The following is a 24157-nucleotide window of genomic DNA, read 5'->3' on the forward strand; positions in this document are numbered from 1 at the left end:
TGCAGGGGACACGGGTTCAATCCCTGATCCGGGAAGATCCCACATGCTGTGGAGCAACTAAGCCCATGCACCACAATTACTGAGCCTGCCCTCTAGAGCCCGCGAGCCACAACTGCTGAGCCTGTGTGCCACAACTACTGAAGCCCGCATGCCTAGAGCTCATGCTCTGCAACAGGAGAAGCCACCGCAATGAGAAGCCTGCACATCGCAACGAAGAGTAGCCCCTGCTCACCGCAACTAGAGAAAGCCCATGTGCAGCAACAAAGACCCAAAAAAATAAATTAAATAAATAAATTTATTCTTTAAAAAAAGGCAAACCTATCAGTTAAAGGGTAACTTTTCATTAATTAAATAAGATTGTGGGATTTAAAAAAATATTTCCTACTTTATCTTTTAGGGAAAAGCAGTTGTTGGTTGTGGATCTTTTCTAGTTAATAATGTATTAATTTGTTTACTTTGCCAGATGTCAGGGCAAAATTTTTTTTAATCCTTGAGTACAACGGGAAGGCTAAATTATATCTGTAAAAGTGCCCATGATATAGGCTAGAGAATCAGACTCAAGGAAGAGGGTATAAAAGGGGAAGTTGTAGGAGATAGAGACTGGAAAACACAAGGTGTATGTGGAAGGAGGGTGGGTGTACGAATGCTCCTGGTAATTGTTTGGAGTGCCATTGATGAAAATGGGTTAGTTTCCCTAACCTTGCTTTCAGTTAAGGTGACAAAAACAGAACCCAAAAACTTTCCTTACATTTCTGTATGATTGCCAACTTTTGTTTAATGAAGTGGTATTTTTATCAACACCTCTTGAAAGATTTTGCAGCTTGATTTTAAGAATAGAATTGTTGGGCTTCCCTGGTGGCGCAGTGGTTGAGAGTCCGCCTGCCGATGCAGGGGACACAGGTTCGTGCCCCGGTCCGGGAAGATCCCACATGCCGCGGAGCGGCTGGGCCCATGAGCCATGGCCACCGAGCCTGTGCGTCCAGAGCCTGTGCTCCGCAGCGGGACAGGCCACAACAGTGAGAGGCCCGCGTACCGCAAAAAAAAAAAAAAAAAGAATAGAATTGTTAAATCCATCAGTAATTAGATAAAGAAAAATCACCCATTAGAAGCGGGAAATTTTAGAAGAGTCTCCAAGAAACAGTCATAATAGCCCTAAATGGTTGTTTCATCCATTGTTTTTCTTTGTAAGAGTTGTGTAAATTCTTTTTTTTTAAAATAAATTTATTTTTGGCCGCATTGGGTCTTCGTTGCTGCGCGCGGATTTTTCTCTAGTTGCCGCAAGTAGGGGCTACTCTTTGTTGCGGTGTGCGGGCTTCTCATTGCGGTGGCTTCTCTTGTGGAACACGGGCTCTAGGCGTGCAGGCTTCAGTAGTTGCAGCTTGCATGCTCAGTAGTTGTGGCTTGCTGGCTCTAGAGCACAGGCTCAGTAGTTGTGGCACTCGGGCTTAGTTGCTCCACGGCATGTGAGATCTTCCTGGACCAGGGCTCGAACCCGTGTTCCCTGCATTACCAGGCAGAGATTGTTAACCACTGCGCCACCAGGGAAGTCTTAAATTCTTTAAAATAATGTATTTACTGACATTTATGAGAAACACTTGGGTTATGCTTGAGTGTATGTGGTTATGTTTTGTTGTCTGTGTAATTAGATTTGCTAGACTGACACAATTTTTCTCTTAAATGAAGAATATAAATTATTAGACCACAGTGTTATTAACCTTGAGAGTTGTAGAAAGTAGCCCCTTTATTTTATTCATTGAAACCCTATGCCTGGCTTCTTGAACCATTATTTTCAAATTTTATTATTTCCTTTTTAAAAAACAGCCAATCTTTTTTTAGAATTATAATGTGCTACCTGTCATGTTAGTCATCTAGGGTTAGGAGAAGAATCTAAAGTAGATTAAACATTCACCATGAGATATTAATGAAATGATGATAGCAGTAGTAATTTTTCCTGAAATATTATTTTCAACCAATTTATGCCACTTTTGAGAGAAATAAAGCTGTGGCTTGATCCACAGGTTTTTATATGCTTGAAATCATTTCCCCAAAAAAAAAGACAAAAAGAAGACTGGAATTCAGTCCAAGCAGTGTCTAATGCAAGTTTGCTCTATTTAGGGAACTGTGCCAGAGACTCCAGTGGTTTCAAAGTCTAATGAGACTCTCTTTGGGACTTGAGGAGTTTCTAGACAAATTGGCTATAGAAGAGGTATAGATGATAAGCTGTTTCTTGGTGGTTGTTGCCATTAGGAGTCAAAGAAAGGAGAAAGAATGTCCAGATTTTATATTTGTTCCTTTCTGTTTATCTTAGAAGATGGGGAGGAAAGGCGATTCATGGAAGAAGTATCATTTGAGATGACCCTGAAAGTGTGTCATACCACATGTGATGTATTTTTTCAGTGACAAAAAAACTGAACCTGAATCTGATCAAGATTCTAGATCCAACTGCCAACATGCAGGACATATAAATAACTAGGGACATAGTCTAAATGATGTGGTGGAAAGACAATGTGATGTTTTTAGTTTGGCACATGTTGAACAGGAAGGTTTTCCATAGGTTCTGGTTTGCCTTTTTTTTTTTTTGCCTGAAACCATTTATACCCATTGTCCCAGCATAATTATTAAAAGTTCTTCCTTTCACGTTCAGAAGTTTTGTATTGTCACCCTCGGAACCAGAAATGCAGTTGGAAGTGTGATACAGAAACTAGGACTGGAAAGCCATTTTCATTTAATTCTGTGACATTTATTGGCCCAGGAGATACAGAGATAAGACACATGAGGAGGCTACAGTCCTATGGAGTAAGGAGACATGTTGATAGTGTAATGAGTGTTTTAATAGGTGTGGTGAAAACTTTGGAGAGCAGAGCTAATTTCCTGGCTAGGGGCAGGGCAGGGGTGGAGCAGTAGTCAGAACGGGCTTCCCAAATGTGTTGGTTAAAGATAAGTCAGGGTACACCAAGAGGGAAAAGGGAGCCATGCCTTTCCTTAAAATAGTACTGACATTTACAAATAGGATTAATGTTTAACGTAGGAATAACATTTACCAGTAGGAAAGTGTGGTGCAACACAGGCTGTGTGGGGCAGATGTGGAGAAAGATAAGACTGGGTCAGAAAGAAGTCAGTAACAGTGTTTGGGAATTCTCTGCATAGGGATGGACTGCGATAGCAGGGGGAATTTATAGAGAAAGAGAAGAACAATGGGAAGGACAAAGGAGCCAACAAAAGATCCAGTTGTCAAGAAGGAACCCGGCTGGTCAGAAGGAATGGCAAAGGGGTGAGAATCAACAGTAAGAGGCTGCTGCCAAAGTTAAATTCATAGGCTACCACCTAGGGCTATCTCACACGACTACACATACCCAGCAAGAAAGTGGTCTTCCTCCACTGTGAAGGTTCTCGCCAGCCAAGCCTGCAACTAAACTACCAGACTTTCCAAAGGAATGGGTGATAGTAGTAGAAAGAGGGTGGCACCCACCTGGCCAGCTGCTTCTGCTAGGTCACTTCTGTCAGTTGCTGAGGTGGCAGATGTTATGGCTACATTAGCCTTCCACAAACATGCACGTGCAAAATAGAACTCAGGCAGAAATGTTTTGATTTGGCCCTTTACCCCGTGGTTCAGAGTATCTCACCCACATTTAAAGCAAAGGTCAGGTTTTAAGTTAAATCTCCAGTCACTCTTCTGAAGAAATAGTGACAACAAATTTAATCTAGAGTATCACGTATTCTGTGTGCCACAGCTGGTTGTTTGGTGGGTTATTTGTGGTGTAGACCTTTTTATAGGATTTAGCCTTAGTCTGAGAAAAGCTGGTTCCTGGCCCAGACTATACACCAAGCACTTCTAAAGACATGATTTGTGTTAAAAGGAAAACAGATTCCGTTAATCTTTTCACCTCATCATAGTTTCTAAAAAACATTTATTTCCATTTGACTTGCACATCTAAATAAAATGAGTTTTTATTTAGCTCAGTAAGGCTTTCATTTATCTTCCTTTTTTAAAAAATAATTTATTTATTTTTTGGCTGCCTTGGGTCTTCGTTGCTGCGCGCGGGCTTTCCTCTCTAGTTGTGGCGAGCGGGGGCTACTCTTCGTTACGGTGCATGGGCTTCTCATTGCAGTGGCTTCTCTTGTTGTGGAGCACAGGCTCTAGGCGTGCGGGCTCAGTAGTTGTGGCTCTCGGGCTCTAGAGCACAGGCTCAGTAGTTGTGGTGCTCGGGCTTAGTTGCTGCGTGGCATGTGGGATCTTCCCAGGCCAGGGCTCGAACCCGTGTCCCCTGCATTGGCGGGCAGATTCTTAACCACTTCGCCACCAGGGAAGCCCCGGCAGTGTAAGTTCTTGATCTCAGTAAGAAAATTGCTCTAGTGTCACAATGCAATATAGAATGCAGAAGGGGAAGATAGGTTAAGGATAAGAATATAGGGAGAAATGATTGCTCCAAGATTGTAGCATTAGGATTGGTAATTTCAAGAGACCTACGAAAACTTTCAAACACAAGAAAAATTAAAGAATGCCAAAAACTTCCATATGTGCCCATCACCTAGATTCAGCAATTGTTAGTATTTTGCCGTATTTTCTTTATTTGTTTATGTATATATGTAGAAATTATTCTTTTGACTTTTTATTTTGATATAATTTCAGACTTACAGAAAAGTTGCAAGAATAGAACAAAGAACCTCATATACTCTTCATCCAGATTTTCCAGCTGTTAACATTTCACCCTATTTGCTGTTAACGTTTTACCAAATTTGATTTATCCATCTCCCTTTCCCTCTTTCTTCCTCCTCCCTCTGTCTCCCTGAACCATTGAGAGTAAATTGCAGGTGTGATAACCTTGCTCCTAAATATTTTCATGTGTGTTTTCTGTTTCTCTTCCATAACTACCGTATAATTCTCAAAATCAGGAAATTAACTACAAGCTGATATATTACTATTATCAAATACACAGACCTTATTCACATGTTGTCAGTTGTCTCAATAATGTCCTCAGAAAATCCTGAGTCATGCGTTGCATTCATCTGTCATGTCTCTTTAGTCTCCTTTAATCTGGAAGAGCTCCTCAGTTTTTCTTTGTGTTCCATGACATTGACATTTTTGAAGAACCATGGTCATTTTCTAAAATGTCCCTCAGTTTGGTTGTATCTGATGTTTCCTCATGATTAGATTAAAGTTGTGCATCTTTGGCAGTAATATAACAGAAATAATTTTGGGCATCATATCAGGAGGCACCTGATGTTGAATTGTTCTATCGCTGGTGATGTTAACTTTAAATATCCTGTTACTCCTCAAACATTTATCTTCTTAGCTTTAATGTCTCCTCATGATGATTGCCTGAATCATTTATTATAATCATAGTTGCCAAGTAGTGATTTCATAATTCTGTCATCCTTCTACGTTTATTAGCAAGCTTTCTACAACATGGAAGAGTTTTCTCTTCCCTTCCCTTTCTTCTTTCCTTCCTTCCTTTCTTTTTCTGTATCAGTGTGAATTTATGGATTCATGTTTTATTCAGTGGATTATCATCTGTCACTGTCATTATTTATTTTGATACTCAAATTGTCTTATGTTTGGCCAGTGGGAGCCCCTTATGTCTTTTTGGACCCAATCATTCTTTGAGTCCTTTCTTATTTTCTGACACAAAAAAGATGTTCTACATTCATCTTGTACTTAGATTTAGTCCTGAAATCAGCCGTTTCTCCACAGAGCCCTAGTTTTTTAAACTAGAGAATGGTATTTACAAACCAAGATCTGAGTATATGGTGTGTTCATTACTTCTAGGCCCACTTGAGTGGACAGAGTTAAGAAATAGATGTATGTATATTCATATCCATACATACATGTATGGCTATCTTTACTGCTTCACATGTCTATATTTATTTCTATATCTATTTATTTTTATGCATTCAGATCTATTAGAGTCTATTTTATACATTCAGATCTTCTAATTCATACCTTACACCACAGAATTAATTGTCTTTCATATTTCCATATCTGTCATTGTCTTTCCCAATAGTGAGAAACCTGGATGCCATTATCTACAATTTATGAATTTTTTAAAACATTTTTAGAATATACAGAAAATAGTTTCAGAATTACTAACCAGTGCTTCTGTGGGAAAGAAGCCTATGTGTAGATTTGTTTTCTCTTGGTTATAAAGTTATTAACATGGAACAGTAGTTCTCAAGGTTGGGCAATTTTATACCCCCAGGGACATTGGGCAATATATGGAAACATTTTTGGTTGTTACAACTGAGAGGCAGTGCTATTAGCATCTAGTGGGTTGAAACCAATGAACCTACTAAACACCCCGCGATCCACAGGTCAGCCCCAAAACAAAGAATTATGTAGCCCAAATGTCAAAAGTGCTTAGAAAAAAACCCTAACATACAAGTAGGAAAATATCTACTGAAGGATATTATGTAGATATTTTTTGCCAAACCACTTGAAAGTAAGATAAAGGCATCATGATACTTGCAAATGATATTTACATATACTTTGCAAATGATGCAACCAACAAGGGCTTAATTTCCAAAATATACAAATAGCTCATACAATTCAATAACAGAAAAGCAAACAACCCAATCAAAAAATGGGCAGAAGACTTAAATAGACATTTCTCCAAAGAAGACATACACATGAAAAGATGCTCATCATCACTAATTATTAGAGAAATACAAATCAAAACTATACCTCACACCCATCAGAATGGCCATCATTAAAAAGTCTACAAATAATAAATACTGGAGAGGGTGTGGAGAAAAGAGAACCCTCTTACACTGTTGGTGGGAATGTAAATCGGTGCAGCCACAGTGAAAAACAGTATGGAGGTTTCTCAAAAAACTAAAAATAGATCTGCCATGTGATCCAGCAGTCCCACTCCTGGGCATATACCCAGTTCGAAAAGAGACATGCACCCCAGTGTTCATAGCAGCACTGTTTACAATAGCCAAGACATGGAAGCAATCTAAATGTCCATCAACAGATGAATGGATAAAGAAGATGTGGTATATATATACAATGGAATATTACTCAGCCATAAAAAAAGAATGAAATAATGCCATTTGCAACAATATAGATGGAACTAGAGATTATCATACTAAGCAAAGTAAGTCAGAAAGAGAAAGACAAATACCATATGATATCACTTGTATGTGGGAATCTAAAATATGACATAAATGAACATATCTACGAGACATGGAGAACAGACTTGTGGTTGCCATGGACGAGGTGGGGTTGAGGAGGGAAGGACTGGGAGTTTGGGATTAGCAGATGCAAGCTATTATATATAGGATGGATAAACAACAAGGTCCTGCCATATAGCACATGGAACTATAATCAATATCCTGTGATAAACCATAATGGAAAAGAATAAGAAAAAGAATAAATGTATGTATAACTGAGTCACTTTGCTGTACAGCAGAAATTAACACAACATTGTAAATCAACTTTTTTTTAAAAAAAAGATAAAGGCATCATGATACTTCCTGCTTTAATACTCCTAAGAATAAGGACGTTGTCCTACATAATGACAATTCCAGAGATGGGCAGCTAGAACCTTTGCAGCCCCCAATGTGTGATATTGAAATAGAAGTTTTGTAGTTGCTGTGACAATGCACCTGCCACTGGAAAATCTCTCTCAATCTCTCTCTTTGCCTCCACCCTTACCATGACTGTTTGAAGGAAGAGTTGATAGAATGGCTAAAATGGATGAACCTAGAGTCAGATTTTTGACAGGGAGAAGTAAGGTATGAGGATGAAAACATGTGTGTGTAATATCTAAGACCTGCAGTGATTACACTGTGAAATTTTATTCTTAATTCTTTTTTGATAGATTGAAGTTATGCCTGAGTTGTTTGTAAACCAAAGTAGTAGTCAAATAGAATGTACTAGAAGAATATGGCCTACCTGATGATACATTTATTTCAGGCAGTGTTCAGTAGTAGAAAGTTCTAATACAATGAAAGATGATGAGCAGAGTGACTAGAGAGAAAAGAATTAGGGGAGGGAGCTTATTTGAGGTGTAATGGTGGCTCTAATTTATTTTGATAAAATCACTTAGGTTACATCATTTACTAATTAAGCAGGGCTTGGCTTCCCTGATGGCGCAGAGGTTAAGACTCCGCCTGCCAATGCAGGGGACACGGGTCCGAGCCCTGGTCCGGGAAGATCCCACATGCCACGGAGCAGCTAAGCCCGTGCACCACAACTACTGAGCCTACACTCTAGAGCCCGTGAGCCACAACTACTGAGCCTGTACTCTAGAGCCTGCGCGCCTAGAGCCCATGCTTCACAAGAGAAGCCACCGCAACGAGAAGCCCGTGCCCCGCAACGAAGAGTAGCCCCCGCTCGCCACAACTAGAGAAAAGCCCATGTGCAGCAACAAAGACCCAACACAGCCAAAAATAAATAAATTAATTAATTGTAAATAATAATGATAATTAAGCAAATATTTACTTGTTATGTATGTAGTGTTGAGGAAACAGTGATGATGAAGGGAGCACAGTGGAGCTTTCAGCTTAGTTTTTATTTTGTATTCCACAGCTGGGGAAATCATACTAAAATATTTTTTCTTGAAGAAAAGTTTCTTTCTATTTTTGCATTTCCAGTTAAGTTCCAAGTGAAAATTTTCTGACTTGTTATGAAGAAATTTCAAAATTGATAAAGAAGAATAGCATTATGATCATACTACTAAATTTCAAACCTTGCATAAGCTCTACATAAGCCTTATATAAGTGAAATATATAATTTAGTATATATTAGTATGTATGTTACAGTACTATTGCCATGAATTACTAAAATAATTTAATCATATTTGTGTTCTTTCTCCAAGGTAAAATGACTAAAATGCTTAATACAATTTGCTTCTAAATTTTATTAGACTTAGTTGTGCTTTGTTGTTAACTATGCATGTTCAAACATGAGAAAGATTGCTAATCTTTGGTTATAGAGATTATGGTATGATACTAACTCTTGCTTTTAAAATAAACATATTTTTGTCAGATGACTTGCAGGGTGCACAGTCAGAAATTGAGGCAAAACAAGAAATTCAGCATCTTCGGAAGGAATTGATTGAAGCCCAGGAACTAGCTAGAGCAAGTAAACAAAAATGCTTTGAACTTCAAGGTGAGATCAAGATTACTTTGATTCTTTAGGGGATGTGAAAGCAACAAGATATAACTGAATGGCCCCAAACTTCCAAGTCCAGAGGCATGGTTACCTTCTTCCACATCTACAACTTTATTAGATATGTGATCTTGGGACATCACTTACGCTCTCTGAGCTTATGTTTCAGATCAGTAAAGTGAGGAGAATTACAGTTGTACTAATAATACAGTACAGGCCTTAATAAAGGCCTGAGGGCTTCCCTGGTGGCTCAGTGGTTGAGAGTCCGCCTGCCGATGCAGGGGACACGGGTTCGTGCCCCGGTCTGGGAATATCCCACATGCCGCGGAGCGGCTGGGCCCGTGAGCCATGGCTGCTGAGCCTGCGCGTCCGGAGCCTGTGCTCCGCAACGGGAGAGGCCACAACAGTGAGAGGCCCGCGTACCGCAAAAAAAAAAAAAAAAAAAAAGAAAGGCCTGTACCAATGAAATATCTTAAAAGTTAATTACACATTAAGTACAGCAAAAGGAAAAAACTTAGAAATATAAATTTCTACGTTTTAGTTATACCTAATATTAGCTACTCAGTATAAGATAAGGGAAATTTATATTCCCTGCAGTTTTACAGTGGATTCTTCAGTAAGTGAGAGGAACCAGGCAAGGTTAAGGTATAGAATTTTCTAATGTCCCAACCGATAAGAGTCATAGGCCAGTTGGAGTCTGTGCTATTCCCTAGAGCTTACATTTCTATAGCGTTCACAGCAGTTACCTAGTTGCAGTCAATTAGTACCTTACAAAGTCTTAGAATCCTCATGTTCTCTAAAATGGCCTTCCTGACCAGGACAAAGATTTGCATCCCACGGGGAACTATGAACTTCCTGTCAGTAAGTACTTACTATGTACTTGGCAGTGAACATGAGGATTTTAAGTCTGTTTTTCACATTTAAGCTCAAAATCCTGATTAACAACTATTAAGAATGCTTCTCGGGGCTTCCCTGGTGGCGCAGTGGTTGAGAGTCCGCCTGCCGATGCAGGGGACATGGGTTCGTGCCCCAGTCTGGGAAGATCCCACAGGCCGCGGAGCGGCTGGGCCCATGAGCCATAGCCACTGAGCCTGTGCGTCCAGAGCCTGTGCTCCTCAACAGGAGAGGCCACAACAGTGAGAGGCCCACGTACTGCAAAAAAAAGAAAAAAAAAAAGAATGCTTCTCAAGTAAAGAACAGCACATGTTATCTTGGCAATACGAGGTATAGACAACTACTACTCGGTTGAATACATTTATTACTTACTACTGTTTTGTGCTCCTTAAAAAATCTTTAAACTACCTAACTGCTAACACTGATAACACTGCCTAACTTTTGTTTCTTTCAGTGAGGTTTAGGAGAGAATTTCTTAGAACTTTCCAGCTGCTCGATTCTGAATATTTTCATTAAATTAGAAATACTGTGCTTTACTTTCAGCTCTTTTGGAAGAAGAAAGAAAAGCCTATCGAAATCAAGTTGAGGAATCCAGTAAACAAATACAGGTTCTTCAAGGTATGGAACACCGGAGGCTATTTGGGATTGTTACTGTTTGTTTGTAGCAATTCAAAAGAAATGGAAAGTAAGAATGCAAAGGGTTCCCATTTTTCAAGGCTTTGGTTCTTCCCTAGAATCTGAGACTGTAACTGGGCTCTTTGTGGCCCCTTTTTTTTTTTTAAGGGAAGATTCCCTAGTACTCCAGTAGTACCTCCCACTTGGAGTGGGAAGAGGAAGATTGAAGATATGGATTTGGTAAGACTGTCATTTTCTGGGTTATGTAGTGACTTACTACAAAGGAGACCTTCAGACAGGAAATCAGTTTGAGTAGCTCTGTGCATCAGCACTTTTAGCTTGTTGGTGATATTATTTCTAATGCTCATAGCACACTTGCACTGCAACAAAAATTATTTACCAAATGGAATAGAACAGTGGTCCCTGCACTCCCTTCATTGGTAAAGGCTGCTCTTCGTATCCACCATTTTGCTATCTCTTTGTATGGGCTATCACAGGGTCATTACAGAAATGACCCGAAAGACCCCTGCCTGTCAAGGGTTTTCTTCGACCCAGAGCTCCTGGTACTTTGAGGTTATAATTGTGAGATACTCCAGGAGATGTCTTTCCTGTGCCACAGTAAAATTCCTAAAGTAAAATTAATTAGCCTTCATTGTCAAAAAAGGAACCAATGTTATTTTAAAATTTTAGTTTGAGAGGTACAGTAAGAAGAAGTTAAATAGACAAGTAATCTCTGTTGACACGAAATGGGGAGTCATTGTATAAGGCCTATGATATTTGCCCTAAAATATCCCAAAGAAAAACCAGTCTTTTGGGTTTTCTTATTTTTGAGTGGGACATGTGAGTTATTTTTAAAAATTGTATTATGGTCAAACAAGAATTTCTAGGGTAGATTGTATATCTTTTTAAATTGAAAGCTCTTTACACTCTTATAGTTTAATGCCATTATCCATTAGTTTATATAAATCTGATTTGAATCTATACTTCCATCCTGTATTGTGTATGGGCAATTATCCCTGAAGGTTCTATGATGTAGTGCTTCCTTTTGTCTTAAAGCTGTCTTACGTGGGCATCATTGAGTGCTCTCTAGTGCCAACATGTATATTTCAGGATTTTATCCACAAGTCCATGGTCATGTTATCCATGGCCATTGTGTCTTTTCAGATTTTTGAACCTGTTACCTCTTAACGTTTCCCACAGACTTAAAAGGTCTAATATTTTCTTTAATGTTTATTTATTAGGCAACTTCTTCCTACACAAGGCTTAAATCCTCTTAATTATTTTAATTATTCTTCTTTTCTACCTACGGAACTTTTTATACCTATAATTTTCTTGTGTTATTATAATCAAGACCAGTATTCTAGTTCTGAACCAAGTATGATATTATACAAATTGTTTCCAGTTCAAGTTATTGAGGACAAGACCAGATCCTTAAAATATATACCTCTTTCATTAGGCAATATTCATTAACTTTATTAATTCATTAATTCAACCAATAATTCTTGATTGTTTACTCTTCTAGTATTGGGGATAGCACACATGAGATGTACAGTCTAGTGGAAAAGATGAATAAGCAAATAAGTATATAGTGTGATGTCCAATAAGGGCAGAGTAAAGGGCTAGAGAATGACAGAGGGCTATTTTTAGATAAGCCATCAGAAAAAGCTTCTTTAAGGAATTGACATTTGAACAGAAAATTGAGTCAAGAGCATCAAAGGTTTTACTAATGCTTACCCTTTGACCAAGCAATTCTATGTCTACAAATTCACCCTAAGGAAAAAAAAAATCAAGATTGCTTTATAAGGTGTATTGTCTATAGTAATTAAAATCTGAACAGCCTCAAGTGTCTAAAATAAAGGATTAGTCAAAAAAGTTAGTATAGCTGGTTTTTGTTATTGAAAAATATTCATCAGCAGCCGTATAGAGAACATTGTATTTATTATGATCCCTCCCTATTTTTGTTTTTATATGTGTATAAATGCATAGAAAAAATCTAGGAGAGGAAGTACCAAATGTTAGAAACAGTTTTCTCTGTGTGGGAGAAATAAAGGTCGCTTTGGGGGTTTTTTCTCTTTGTATTTCTGTATTTTGACATTTTCTGCATTAAACATGGATTGCTTGTACAGTTTAATCAAAAGCAACAAACAGCTCTGACAGCCTGGGCCATGTAGTAACTACAGTCCCATATGGGCCGTTCTTTTATTCCTGATTACTATGGACTAAGAAAATGATGAGTAAATATACTTTTGTAGCCCAACTGCAGAGGTTACACATCAATATTGAGAATCTCCGGGAGGAGAAGGATAGTGAAATCACCGGCACTCGAGATGAATTGCTTAGTGCCCGAGATGAAATTTTACTCCTTCATCAAGCAGCAGAAAAGGCTGCCTCTGAGCGGGACACTGACATTGCTTCTCTACAAGAAGAGCTTAAGAAAGTGCGAGCCGAGCTTGAGCGGTGGCGGAAAGCAGCATCTGAATATGAGAAAGAAATCATGAGTTTGCAAAATACTTTTCAGCTTCGATGTCAGCAATGTGAGGACCAGCAGAGAGAAGAAGCAACGAGGCTACAAGGTAAGAAATGTATTTTACATAAAGCTCTTAACTCTTGATAACGATAACTTTATAACTTGTGGAAAATAACCATTCAGGCTAGTTTTGTCTTTGACAACGATTGGTTGTATAAAGCAGTGTTTTTATATTGGGGCTATAAGCATTCTTCAGGTCTGTAAGCTCTACAATAAATTGAAAATCTTTTCAATTTTACATTTTATTTAAATACTGTTAAAAATTATTTGTCTTATAAAAGTGAAGTGAGAAAAAAATATTACTGAAGTTCAGGGTGATGGGAACTTCCCTGAGGCGCCACTGCGAAGTAACAGGAATCAAAGAATAGCCATGTAAAATGTAAGTGTTTAAGGGGAAAAATAGTTATGTTCCTATATTAACAAATGTGTTTTGGGACTATTTTAGGTGAACTAGAGAAGTTGAGAAAGGAATGGAATGTATTGGAAGCCGAATGCCGTTCTCTAAAAAAGGAAAACGTTTTGCTATCATCAGAACTGCAGCGGCAAGAAAAAGAATTGCACAAGTATGCAAGAACTCTTTTTTAGGTTCAAAATGTTTCTTTATCTTTAGATTTTCATCTAAATTTTAAGTTTAATTTTGATACTTAAATACCTTTTTGGAGCAAAATATTCATCCAGACTCTTTTTGGCTATCTGGCAGGTTAACCACGCTAAATGAGTACTTCAGCACTTTTTTTCCTGCCATCACTTGCATGTCCTTTCCTTTTGGTGTACTCATGGAATATAGATTCACTAAATGCCCCTTCTCCGCACCAAAAGATAGACAAAAGATCTAAACAAACGGATCTAAACAAACAGACAGCAAAAGATCTATGATTGAACTTGCCCTTTAAACTAAATCATAATAAATTTCAAATACAAGTTTGTTTTTCTTTCTTGCCAATGATCCCTTCTGTTTATAAGGGTGATCAGGAGATGGCTATGATAAAGAATTGATACTGTTGAAAGATACAAATCCAACTTTTGAATTTCAAACAGGGTTATATAAAAAGTAACAATGTGTGAGATCAAAAATTTGCTAAAAGCAATTAAATCTTTCTAACATCCATTACCTTACAGGCAAACCAATGAATGTAATAGATTTATTCCAGCAAATTTAGTGGAGTCCTATTTTCTCATCATCACTTGTTGCATAGTTTAAAATTTATTGCTTCCTTAAAAATTTGATCCATTCCATGTTTTTTATTTATACAATGTTTACATTCTAATTCAGATATGAAAGTAGTACGTGTTTATTATTGAAGCCATTCTTTTATCCATCTCCCTCCCCAGAGTACACCAAAAATGGGAGTCATTGCTCTCTTGTTAGCCTTGTATTTATACTCCTGAAAAGCATTAAGATTAACAAAAACTCAGTGACCAAGGTCAGTTCCCATAGAAAACAAGCTTTAGGGAAAAATGATAACGAAAGGACTAGCTATATCAGAAAATAGTATTCCTTGTTATCTCTTATTTAAAAAAGGCGGGACTTCCCTGGTGGTCCAGTGGTTAAGACTTCACCTTCCAATGCAGGGGGTGCGAGTTTGATCCCTGATCAGGGATCCCACATGCTTCTCGGCCAGAAAACCAAAACATAACACAGAAGCAATATTGTAACAAATTCAATAAAGACTTTAAAAAATGGTCCACATCAAAAAAAAAAAAATCTTAAAAAAAATGTTATATAACCTCACAGGACCTCAATTAAAAAAAAAACAAAGGCAACTTTAATATCGGTTTTACATTTTAAAAATCAAGAACTAGTTGAAGGAGCAAGATGTGCTGACTTATTCTCTAAAACGCCTTACAACATCATATGGTCAATATCAGTATCTTTAAAGCATTTTTTTCTCTTCCAGTGTCATATCTTTCCATAGTCTTTTCTATGTGTATTACTTTCTGAATGTTTAAAGATAACTAATAATAAAGAACAAAACAAATGCTTGTTTTTTATGTAAAAGTTTGTGAAAACAATTTCAAAATATGAAAAGGACAAAATAAAGGCCCAAAACACAAACAAATAAATAAATGGATGCTGTCACGCAGACACACACGCATACGTTTGTGTATATGTATGTACCAACTGCTCATCTGTGTAACAGAACATGTGGGCAAATTGTTTGGTATAAAGTGTGTGTAAGATGATACCGACACTCAAGTTCTTCATATTTGGAATACATTTGGATCTTGGTGAATCCATTTAGTTTCGTATTCTCTCAAGCAAGAAATACTGATATTTGGTTTCCAGTACTGATTATCTTAAATTATTCTTGTTTTGGAATTTTTGATACTTTAAAGATTCAGACTTGATCCCTTATTTTTGAGATATGATTAATTGGAATCTGGCCGATTGTTAAATGTTTTTTTTTTAATGACTTCAAATTTTGTTTAAATGTTGAAAAGCAATCCTACAAACTCCTCATGAGTTAGAAGCATATGGTTTAATAATATTAGGCCCCAGAAGCGTGGAATATATTCTGGTCAAGTTATCTGTCTAAACTCACAAAAACTATTTAAGACATTAATTCTGTTTTTTAAACTTTTCTGATTTAATAGTTCTCTAAGTTAATTTGTTAAGCCTCCCCAGCATGTAAGTAGTATTTAGAAGCTAGTCTCCCTTTACAGTGTCTTACATGCCATATAGTTCCTAGCTATATTGCCCTGACAACATCACACGTACACCCTACGATCTGCCTAGCATCTAATCAGCATGGGATTTATACTCTATAGTACTTCAGTTACAATATTGAGTCTGAGTCTTACGATCCATCCTGAGAGGATGTCTCGAAAACCTTACCCTCCTTTAGCTATTTCTGTTGCAGATGGGAGCCAAATTCTTTAACACAGCTTCAATATACGGGTCTTTTGTTCTTTGTTGTCCATGGTGTAGAAGGAATTGAACAAAGAATTTCTATTCCTGCTTATCAAGGTGTTTTCCTAGTGTGTAAATGGGACTTTTTTTTTTACATCAGGTTGTAACAGCAATCATAGAATTTAAGCTGGAAAACAGCCTCAGAAATTATTGAGTTCTGTCTTCTTGTTTGACAGTGGAGGGCACTGAGACTCTCCTTGTGTTGTTTGTGTCTGTGCGAATGGTGCCTGGCACAGATCTCAGAGCTCAGGAAATGCTTTACTCAGAGAATGAAATGGCACCAGTTAAGTGACTTGCTCAACATCCCACAACTAAATAGTGGCAGATCTGGGGTCTAGAAGCCAGACTCCTGGTTCTTTGTCTTGTGCTTTCCTCCCCAGTTTGGTGTCTTCTCATTTCAGTAGGTTTATCTTTACTTAAGTTGGAAGTGGCTCCTAAGGTTTAAGTTTCTGTCTGCCATCCTATTTGTCAAGTACTTAAAGAAAATAGTTGGAATATGTGCTTTCTTTTCCTGTAGAAGACCTACACTGAATCTTTTTATGATACAGTTAATATAATGTGATATGACAAAATATACAATTAGTCACCTTCTATTTTTACAATTTCAAACTTTGTGTGTACTTGATTATCTGAAAATAGGACACAGCTTTAAACTTTCACTGTTTTAGTGTTTTAATGCTTTTACTTATTGAAAATATCATTCTTTTTTACACTTTTCTTTCCTCATCTGAAATCCACTCCATCCCTCCTAGTAAAATGTATAAGAAATTGGACTTCCTGCTGTGTCTGATTTCTACATGAATAACTGTCAATATTTATGTTGCAGTTCTCAGAAGCAGAGTTTAGAGCTTACCAGTGATCTCAGCATCCTGCAGATGACTAGGAAAGAGCTTGAGAATCAAGTGGGATCCTTGAAAGAACAGCATCTTCGGGATTCAGCTGATTTAAAAACTCTTCTCAGTAAGGCTGAAAACCAAGCAAAGGATGTACAGAAAGAGGTAAAGCGAAAAGACATTATGAGCCCAATTATGGTTGGACTTAAAGCCAAAAGCAAATCAGATATTCATGCTAGTTAGAACTAAAGGGAAGCATTACCTGTCACAGAGTTGATACTGGGAGCATCTCTGGTGATTTCTAGCTGTGTATCATGATCCGTATGTAGAGAATTCATCAGTAAGGTTTGGTCTCAAAAATATAAATATACAAAATTGCGTTAAAAGTTTTTCTCTACCAGTTAGTTGATCTGTATGAGAAGTCCTTTGTACCAGATTACTTAATTCACTGTTTATCTTTCAAAGACAGTATCATATTTAATTTAGAATACTTTTGGAAAGCTAACTGGGGCCACACCATAATGCTGTCTAAACCCCTCAGGTGATACTGGCCTGAAAAGTTGCTGATGAGAAAACTCAGCTCATACCCAGCCAGCCAAACATGTTCTGTGACCGTTTTTTTGGTGGCTTTAAAAAAAAAAACCATGTTTAAAATGGTGAGGGTTGATGTTGGAGCAGAGACCCCACCCAGGCTTTTCCTGAGCAGAGCCTTGAAGTTGAGAGTGGGGCAATAAGAGCTGCGATCAGTCCTACTGGCCTTATACTATTCTCTGCATTGACTCCTGGCCAGCTTAGGGGATGGAGAAGGCTGATGCATTTTCATCTACCCGGCAGGGCTCACCCCAGTTGTAGACCCTCTTAAATGAAGGATTTGTTTTAAACAGAAGGAAGTTGAAGACAACTCTTTGTCTTAAATAACAAATTTTCCCAAAGTTGTTTTTAGAAGATCTGTTTAATCAATGTAGTTTTCCTTTGCACTTTTCTTTCCCTGTAGTATCCTGAACTTGGAAATGATTGTTGTTCTTCTGTCTTCATGTTTGTTCCTAAAGAAAAAAACTGTAACAGTTTTTATTCACATGTGGCCATATTGATTTTGTAATATGTTCATTTTTTATCTTCTTGCTAAGGATATGTATTTTGGGAGAAATCTCATTTTATTTGGTTGGAACACAAATTTTGTGCCAAAGTAAATATACTAGTATTTAATACTGTAAGCACTTTGTGTCCTTCCAGTCCACATGCCATAATTCTTTCAAAATCTGGGAAGAATGCTGTGGTTGGAAGATAATTCTGTTGTATGTTACTCTGAATGCGTTAGCCATTTTGTTGCATTATTTGTTTGCCTGTTTTTGGTCACTGAGCAATCAGTGCGAAATGCTTTAACTGTTACCACAAATGGCAGTGGCATGTTGTCACAGCATCTAAATTGTTGGTAGCCTTTGGATTGCATTAAATGCAGCACATTTAAAAATATGTCTGATCTTGTCAGTATGTTTCTTTTCTATTTTCTTGTTCAATGTTTTCATTGTGAAATGAAGTGTAGTCACCATACCATGCTCCTTTATGATGTGAAATTGCTTTTCTTTCCGTTTGTCCTGATGTCAACTATTGGATACTAGTCTGTAACTAAAACCTTCTTTAATGAGATTCTTATATCTGTGTAATCCACTGCAAATGAATTACTACCTTTTATTAATGCACATATATTCCCTTTCAACATTTCCCCTTTTTCTCCTTTCTCTCATAGAATCATAATGCGCACAATATAATGATTATGTATCTTCAGCACTGTCACAGGTTAAAATATTACAAACTAAGCAAGCCCAGATATGATTATTTTTGTGAAGAAGAATCAAAGGTGCTGGTAATATTGTGTGGTATTTCCCTCTTAATCAGAACTGAGTGCATTTCTCATCTCTGAGATAGAAAGCAAGATGGAGCAAAATGATATCCAAGGGAGGTGTGACACTAAGACTACAGAAGGTGACCTTTGTTCTGACAATTAGATTTTATATATGTGGCAGCTTTTGTTTGAACATTTAAAAAAGAAAAAGTACCTGAGAAAAGTAAAATTTAATCCTCAGTGTTAAGAGAAAAATAATGGTATACCATCTTTATATTTGACTTAAGAAAGCATCTATATATTTTGATTTAGTAGGAATATCTGTAATTTAAGAATTCATAAAACATTGAGCACACAAGTCCACCCTGCAAAGACTGACTCAGGAAAGTTGCTTGGCTTCACCATCTTGCCCTGGGGCCAGAGTCCTTCCCACCCACTCACAAGCTGAAGGTAAACAGCAGGATCTTCAGGACTAAGCTGCCTTCCTGTCATTCTCCACAACTCCTGGAACAGAGAAACGATTAAGTGCTTTGGTATAAAGGGCAGGCTGGATGTAAGAATGGTGGAAAAGGAAAATAAGGGAAAATTTTGGTCAGCAAATCACATTTCACTTATTCTTTATTAGTTACTGTTAAGAATCATATCATTGAGAATTGATTGTGTTCTAAGAGACTTAGTGCAGAGACTAGTCTAGGTACACTGAGTTTGCTTTGGCAACCTGCCAGTAACCTTTTGCCTCTGGAAGGAAGTCCACAGACCCCACAAAAAAAGCTGTCATGAAGTCCATGAATCTTACTCCTTAGTTCATTCTCTGGCATACTACCCAGACTTGTTCTGGGAACGTTGTTAGGTAACAGAGAGTTCCTTTCATATTTTACCTCCCTCTCTGTACCCGTGTCTTTCTTCCCACTTTATGGTGAACTCGCTGCTGACCCTAACCCCCTGCCTCCACCACTTCTGATTAATGTTTTTATACATTTGCATCTGTAATATTTATCTTTGGAGTGCATAATGATGAGCTCCTGATTAATCACTCCAAGGTGTTTGGATTATTCAGAAGCACCATATAAATGTGTCCTTTATTGAAAAATTTCTAGGATACAGGCGGAAAGGAACTATAGACTTTCCAGCCTCGTGGGCTGTGTTTAGGGAAGAGGAGGAATCTTTCTGGTATGCCAGACCTGTGGTATATTTACTTTATAATCAGCCCTTGTCTGTCTTTCGTCCTTCTAAAACCTTCAGAAATGGCAAAGTGGGGCAGTGGAGGCCGAGACAAAGGCACAGCCAGCAGCAGAACAGTCTTTGCTCTTTGACTGAGAGCCCAGCTTGCATGTAAGATGCAATATCTAGAAGTGAAACCAGTCTAGCATTCCTGCCTTCTGGGGCATTTAAAGTAGGGGCAAACCATACCATGTTTTGCATTAATCTGACCTATGTTCAAGGGCTAGGTAGTGTGCCTGAAAGTCATAATTATATATAGTGAACTGTTTTCCAGAGCAGGAAGTGGCATGTGTCACTATGGAAAAATATCAGAAACAGATTTTTAAAAATTATTTGTAATTGATGCTTGTAAGTCTTAAATAGAGAGATAGATATGTCCCAATCATAGTGATTGGTGCCTTAGATATATTTCTTTGCTTCATTTGCCTAGAAATTCCTTATCCAGAACAGTTTAATACCCAATGATGCTGGGTAAAGGGAGGCCTAATGAGAGTTAATACTTTTTACTTCAAGACTAAAATAGCTTGGCTGACATTACTTACCAGGATATAAACTCAGACTTCCTAACCTTGCCATTTAATTAGGCTATGGAGTTTTTCTTCACTTGCTTTTCTTTTGCTCAGTTTGGAATTTTACTTTTCTCCTCTAATTCTCTTAGTGGAAAAAGCGACCCCTTATATTAGAAACAAATGACACAGTGGTGACTTCTCAATTTTTTTTAACACCAGGGCCACAAAATTCTTACATAGAATCAAGTAAACATTAAAGGCTTCTTATTATTAGTGCAAGTGATTCTTATTCTCCTTATAACAAAAAGCTTGACTGTGGTGTTGCAGGTGACTAAACAGGGTCTGGTATATAAGCCTGACTAGACGCATAACTTCCTACCCATTTTAAGTTGAGTCTGCACACTCTTTTTTCTTTGCCTTTAGTATGAAAAGACACAGACTGTACTCTCAGAACTGAAGTTGAAGTTTGAAATGACTGAGCAGGAAAAACAATCAATCACAGATGAGCTCAAACAATGTAAAGACAACCTGAAGCTGCTCCGAGAGAAAGGAAATAATGTAAGTCTTTGCAAACTTGGCTTAGCTTTGATTGAGAGGCAGGTGAGAGCCCTGAAACTGATTCTTCAGAGGACTTTATTACTGATTTGAGAAACTAAGACCTGTAGTACACGTGAACTAAGCTTTTCATTATGAAATTCCATGATGGAATCATTGGGCTGTCAGATTTTTGAGTAAGAATTTGCCCCTTTAACCTGTACACCTAGAAGAGCCTAAGGACTACCTGGAGGAAGAGCCTTGTCTGCAAAAAGATAATTTACCTAAGAACTGTCAGCTTTTCCCAAATGAATCTGAAGTTCTGTCACCAAGCCTTCATCTGGCTCTTGTTTTTCCCCCTCTGGGAAACAAAGCACTATACCACCAGGGACCCACTGAAGAAAGAGTGATACGTGACGATTCCTTAGCATTTGGCTGTATCAGAAAATGGAGACTTGATGGTTTTCATTTTGTACTAATAATGTTCTCACTAAGGCGCATTTCTAAAAAGCTTAGTGTCTTCTGGGCCTCCTATAAATATTAGGAAGTATTTGGTGAGTTTCTCTAGGGGTGTGTGTGTGTGAAATTGGAACATTTTGGTATAAATTGAGTTTAATAATATTAATTTGTATCTTATTTGCTAGAGAGGCAGATGGTCTTTTAAAAGATGTTATACTAAATAAATGTTGTGTTATACGTTTTAATGATCATTGCCTTTGTGGGCCCTAATTGATGGATGTTCAGTGTGGTTGATTGTGCTCTGACTTATTCCAAACCCCTGTCATGGCTTGGACACTGCAGTGGGCATGAGCCGCATACTTCCTATGGAGAAAGGCACTCTGCTTAACTTGCAGCACAAGTACAAAAGAGTAATGTTGCATGGCCATCCAGTTACACAGTCACACTCAGAATGCTTATGAGTTGTGTCCAACTGTTCTTTGCTAAAGAAAGTCCTAGTTTGTTTGTTTTTTTTTTAATAAAGACTTGTTGCTTAGGTAGAAGCCTTTCAGAAATTTATGAATTGGGTATGGAGGCTTTATGATAAGCAAAAATGGATTGCATTTATTTCAAAAATGTCAATTACAGAACTCTTCTGAAATCAGATCATAATGGTTTGGTTACTTCTCTCTTTTGTGTTAATTCATATCTCTCTGATGATGGAATTTCAGTCTACCTTCTACTAAATTAACCTATGAAGACATCTAGGATAATCAGAATGGATCCCTCTTTATGATTTAGAGCCTATTTGAAAGTAACGTTGCTATTATTATTTATAGTTATACAAATAATTTACTTTAAGGGTAGATTTCCTATTTTTATGACATTAGACTTATGGTAATGACATATTACTCTGTAATAACACTCATTGTAGTAATTCCCTTCCAATTTAAAAAATTACTGGGAATTCCCTGACAGTCCAGTGGTTAGGATTCCACACTTCCACTGCAGGGGGCACAGGTTCGATCCCTGGCTGGGGAAGTAATATCCACATGCTACGTGGTGCAGCCAAAAATATAATAATAATAAAATTAAATTAAAAATTACTTATATTCTTGTAACATCACTGAAAGCCCTGAGATTCAGCTGCCTGTCTTTATATACTAAATGTTTCTCATATGTTGTGTCAGATCTCTTGCTTGATTTAGAAAAATAAATGCCATGCATCACAGGGCGTTTATTTTTAAGCTTGAAAGCAATACTATCTCAAGCAAAAGAGTTTTGGTTTAAAAAAAAAAAAGTTTTTGATAGAGGGATAAAATAAACCTTAGCCATTTCCAAAGGAGTACATTGTCAAATAATGGTTTCTGAGTATGGAACAAAAATAACGTACTGTCAAGCAGAGCATCAGCTGGTGAGGTATTTTCATTGCTCTGTCTTAACGCGCTACATTTCATTAGGGAGTTGGGGACACCCACATTGCCTCCAGCTGTTCCTTTTAAACTGGTAGTTTGCCAGCTTACATACCACAGTCCATCATTCTGGATTGTATTAGATGTCTTTAAAATGTCTTTCTACCCTCCCTCCCACCCCCCTGGGTTCTAAATCATCTTATATGATTTTTTTATAGCATAAAATGATTTTAATATCCCTTCCCTTCTTTAGCCTTCCATATTACAACCCGTCCCAGCCGTATTCATCGGCCTATTCCTGGCTTTCCTGTTTTGGTGTTTCGGTCCATTGTGGTAGAGAAAGGTACAAGCACTACTGTTGAGTCCTTGTCTGTTTGTTCCCGTCACCTGTTTGTGCCATATTTGTAATATAGTGCATGGCAAAACCACACAGGTATTTTGTTACCTGAAGCAAACCCTTCATTTAGTATGCTATGTATTGTGTCATACAAATGAAATGAATGATCAACTAATCATATAACATATTGTCTTGTTTCTTTTGTAGTAAAGCTAACCATGAATTAATTCCAACCTAACCAGATGTTAATATGCTGCCTTTAACTGAGTCTTTGTCTCTAGCAAACCGGAGTAAACTGTGAATTGCTGCAGCTTAGTACCCCCTTCCCAATTCTATGTTTAATCAGCTCTGAATGAGAAATGAAGAGTTTGCCTCTTTGAAGTTTTCAGCAAGCTTTCTTCCCCCTCCTCCCTTCCCTCTTCTTTTCCATGGTGTAGAGTTTCGTTGTTTCAACCCTTTGCCTATATTACACTGTGGCTAAGAAGATGAAAAAGGATGAGAGTGGCATAATGGACCATTGGCTCACAATCTCAACCTCAATATGCATTTACTTGTGAGAGTATCAGCCTGTCCCATGTCTTTTTGAGCCCTGATCTACAACATCACAATGTTTCTTTAAAAGCTAGCTTTCTCAATACAACTCAGAACGCTAGTGAAAATAAAGTTTTCAAACAAAGCAAATTGATATTTTAAAGCCCTCTGATAGTTAACAGAGAACAGCCCATCCATGCTCACCTCCAACAAGCATACCGGTTAGTAGAGCATATGAGATAATCACGTGGCATTATTACCCTGGACATGGTCTTTACCAAAAGCATCAGATAAGCAGGGTCCCTAACATCACTTTGCCATCTTGAACCCCTTCTGATTTTGTCTTCTGTGGTTTAAGATTAGAGGATCAAAGCTTAGACCATTTTCTTTCTATCACCTTGCCCACCAGCCCCTTATATAAAACTATGCCAACATGTGAG

The 24157-nt window shown here is 37.7% G+C and overlaps 1 protein-coding gene across 34 annotated transcripts in view; it reads left to right on the forward strand.

Annotated features, from left to right (window-relative positions):
- The window catches only part of SLMAP (sarcolemma associated protein), a 150125-nt gene that overhangs the window by 123667 nt on the left and 2301 nt on the right, over nt 1–24157 (forward strand). For 24 of the 34 annotated variants that reach the window (XM_033865163.2, XM_019947536.3, XM_033865169.2 and 21 more), the window contains 6 exons: nt 8990–9112; nt 10550–10624; nt 12874–13194; nt 13594–13711; nt 16886–17057; nt 20889–21023. In XM_033865163.2, coding sequence (XP_033721054.1) covers nt 8990–9112; nt 10550–10624; nt 12874–13194; nt 13594–13711; nt 16886–17057; nt 20889–21023 — 944 coding nt within the window. Of the gene's footprint in view, nt 1–8989; nt 9113–10549; nt 10625–12873; nt 13195–13593; nt 13712–16885; nt 17058–18639; nt 18876–20888; nt 21024–23102; nt 23193–24157 lie in introns of those variants that run through there. The other 10 variants (XM_033865165.2, XM_019947542.3, XM_033865170.2 and 7 more) reach the window with 2 other exon arrangements.

This window comes from Tursiops truncatus, chromosome 10, assembly GCF_011762595.2.
Source record: "Tursiops truncatus isolate mTurTru1 chromosome 10, mTurTru1.mat.Y, whole genome shotgun sequence".
NCBI classification, from domain to species: Eukaryota; Metazoa; Chordata; class Mammalia; order Artiodactyla; family Delphinidae; genus Tursiops; species Tursiops truncatus.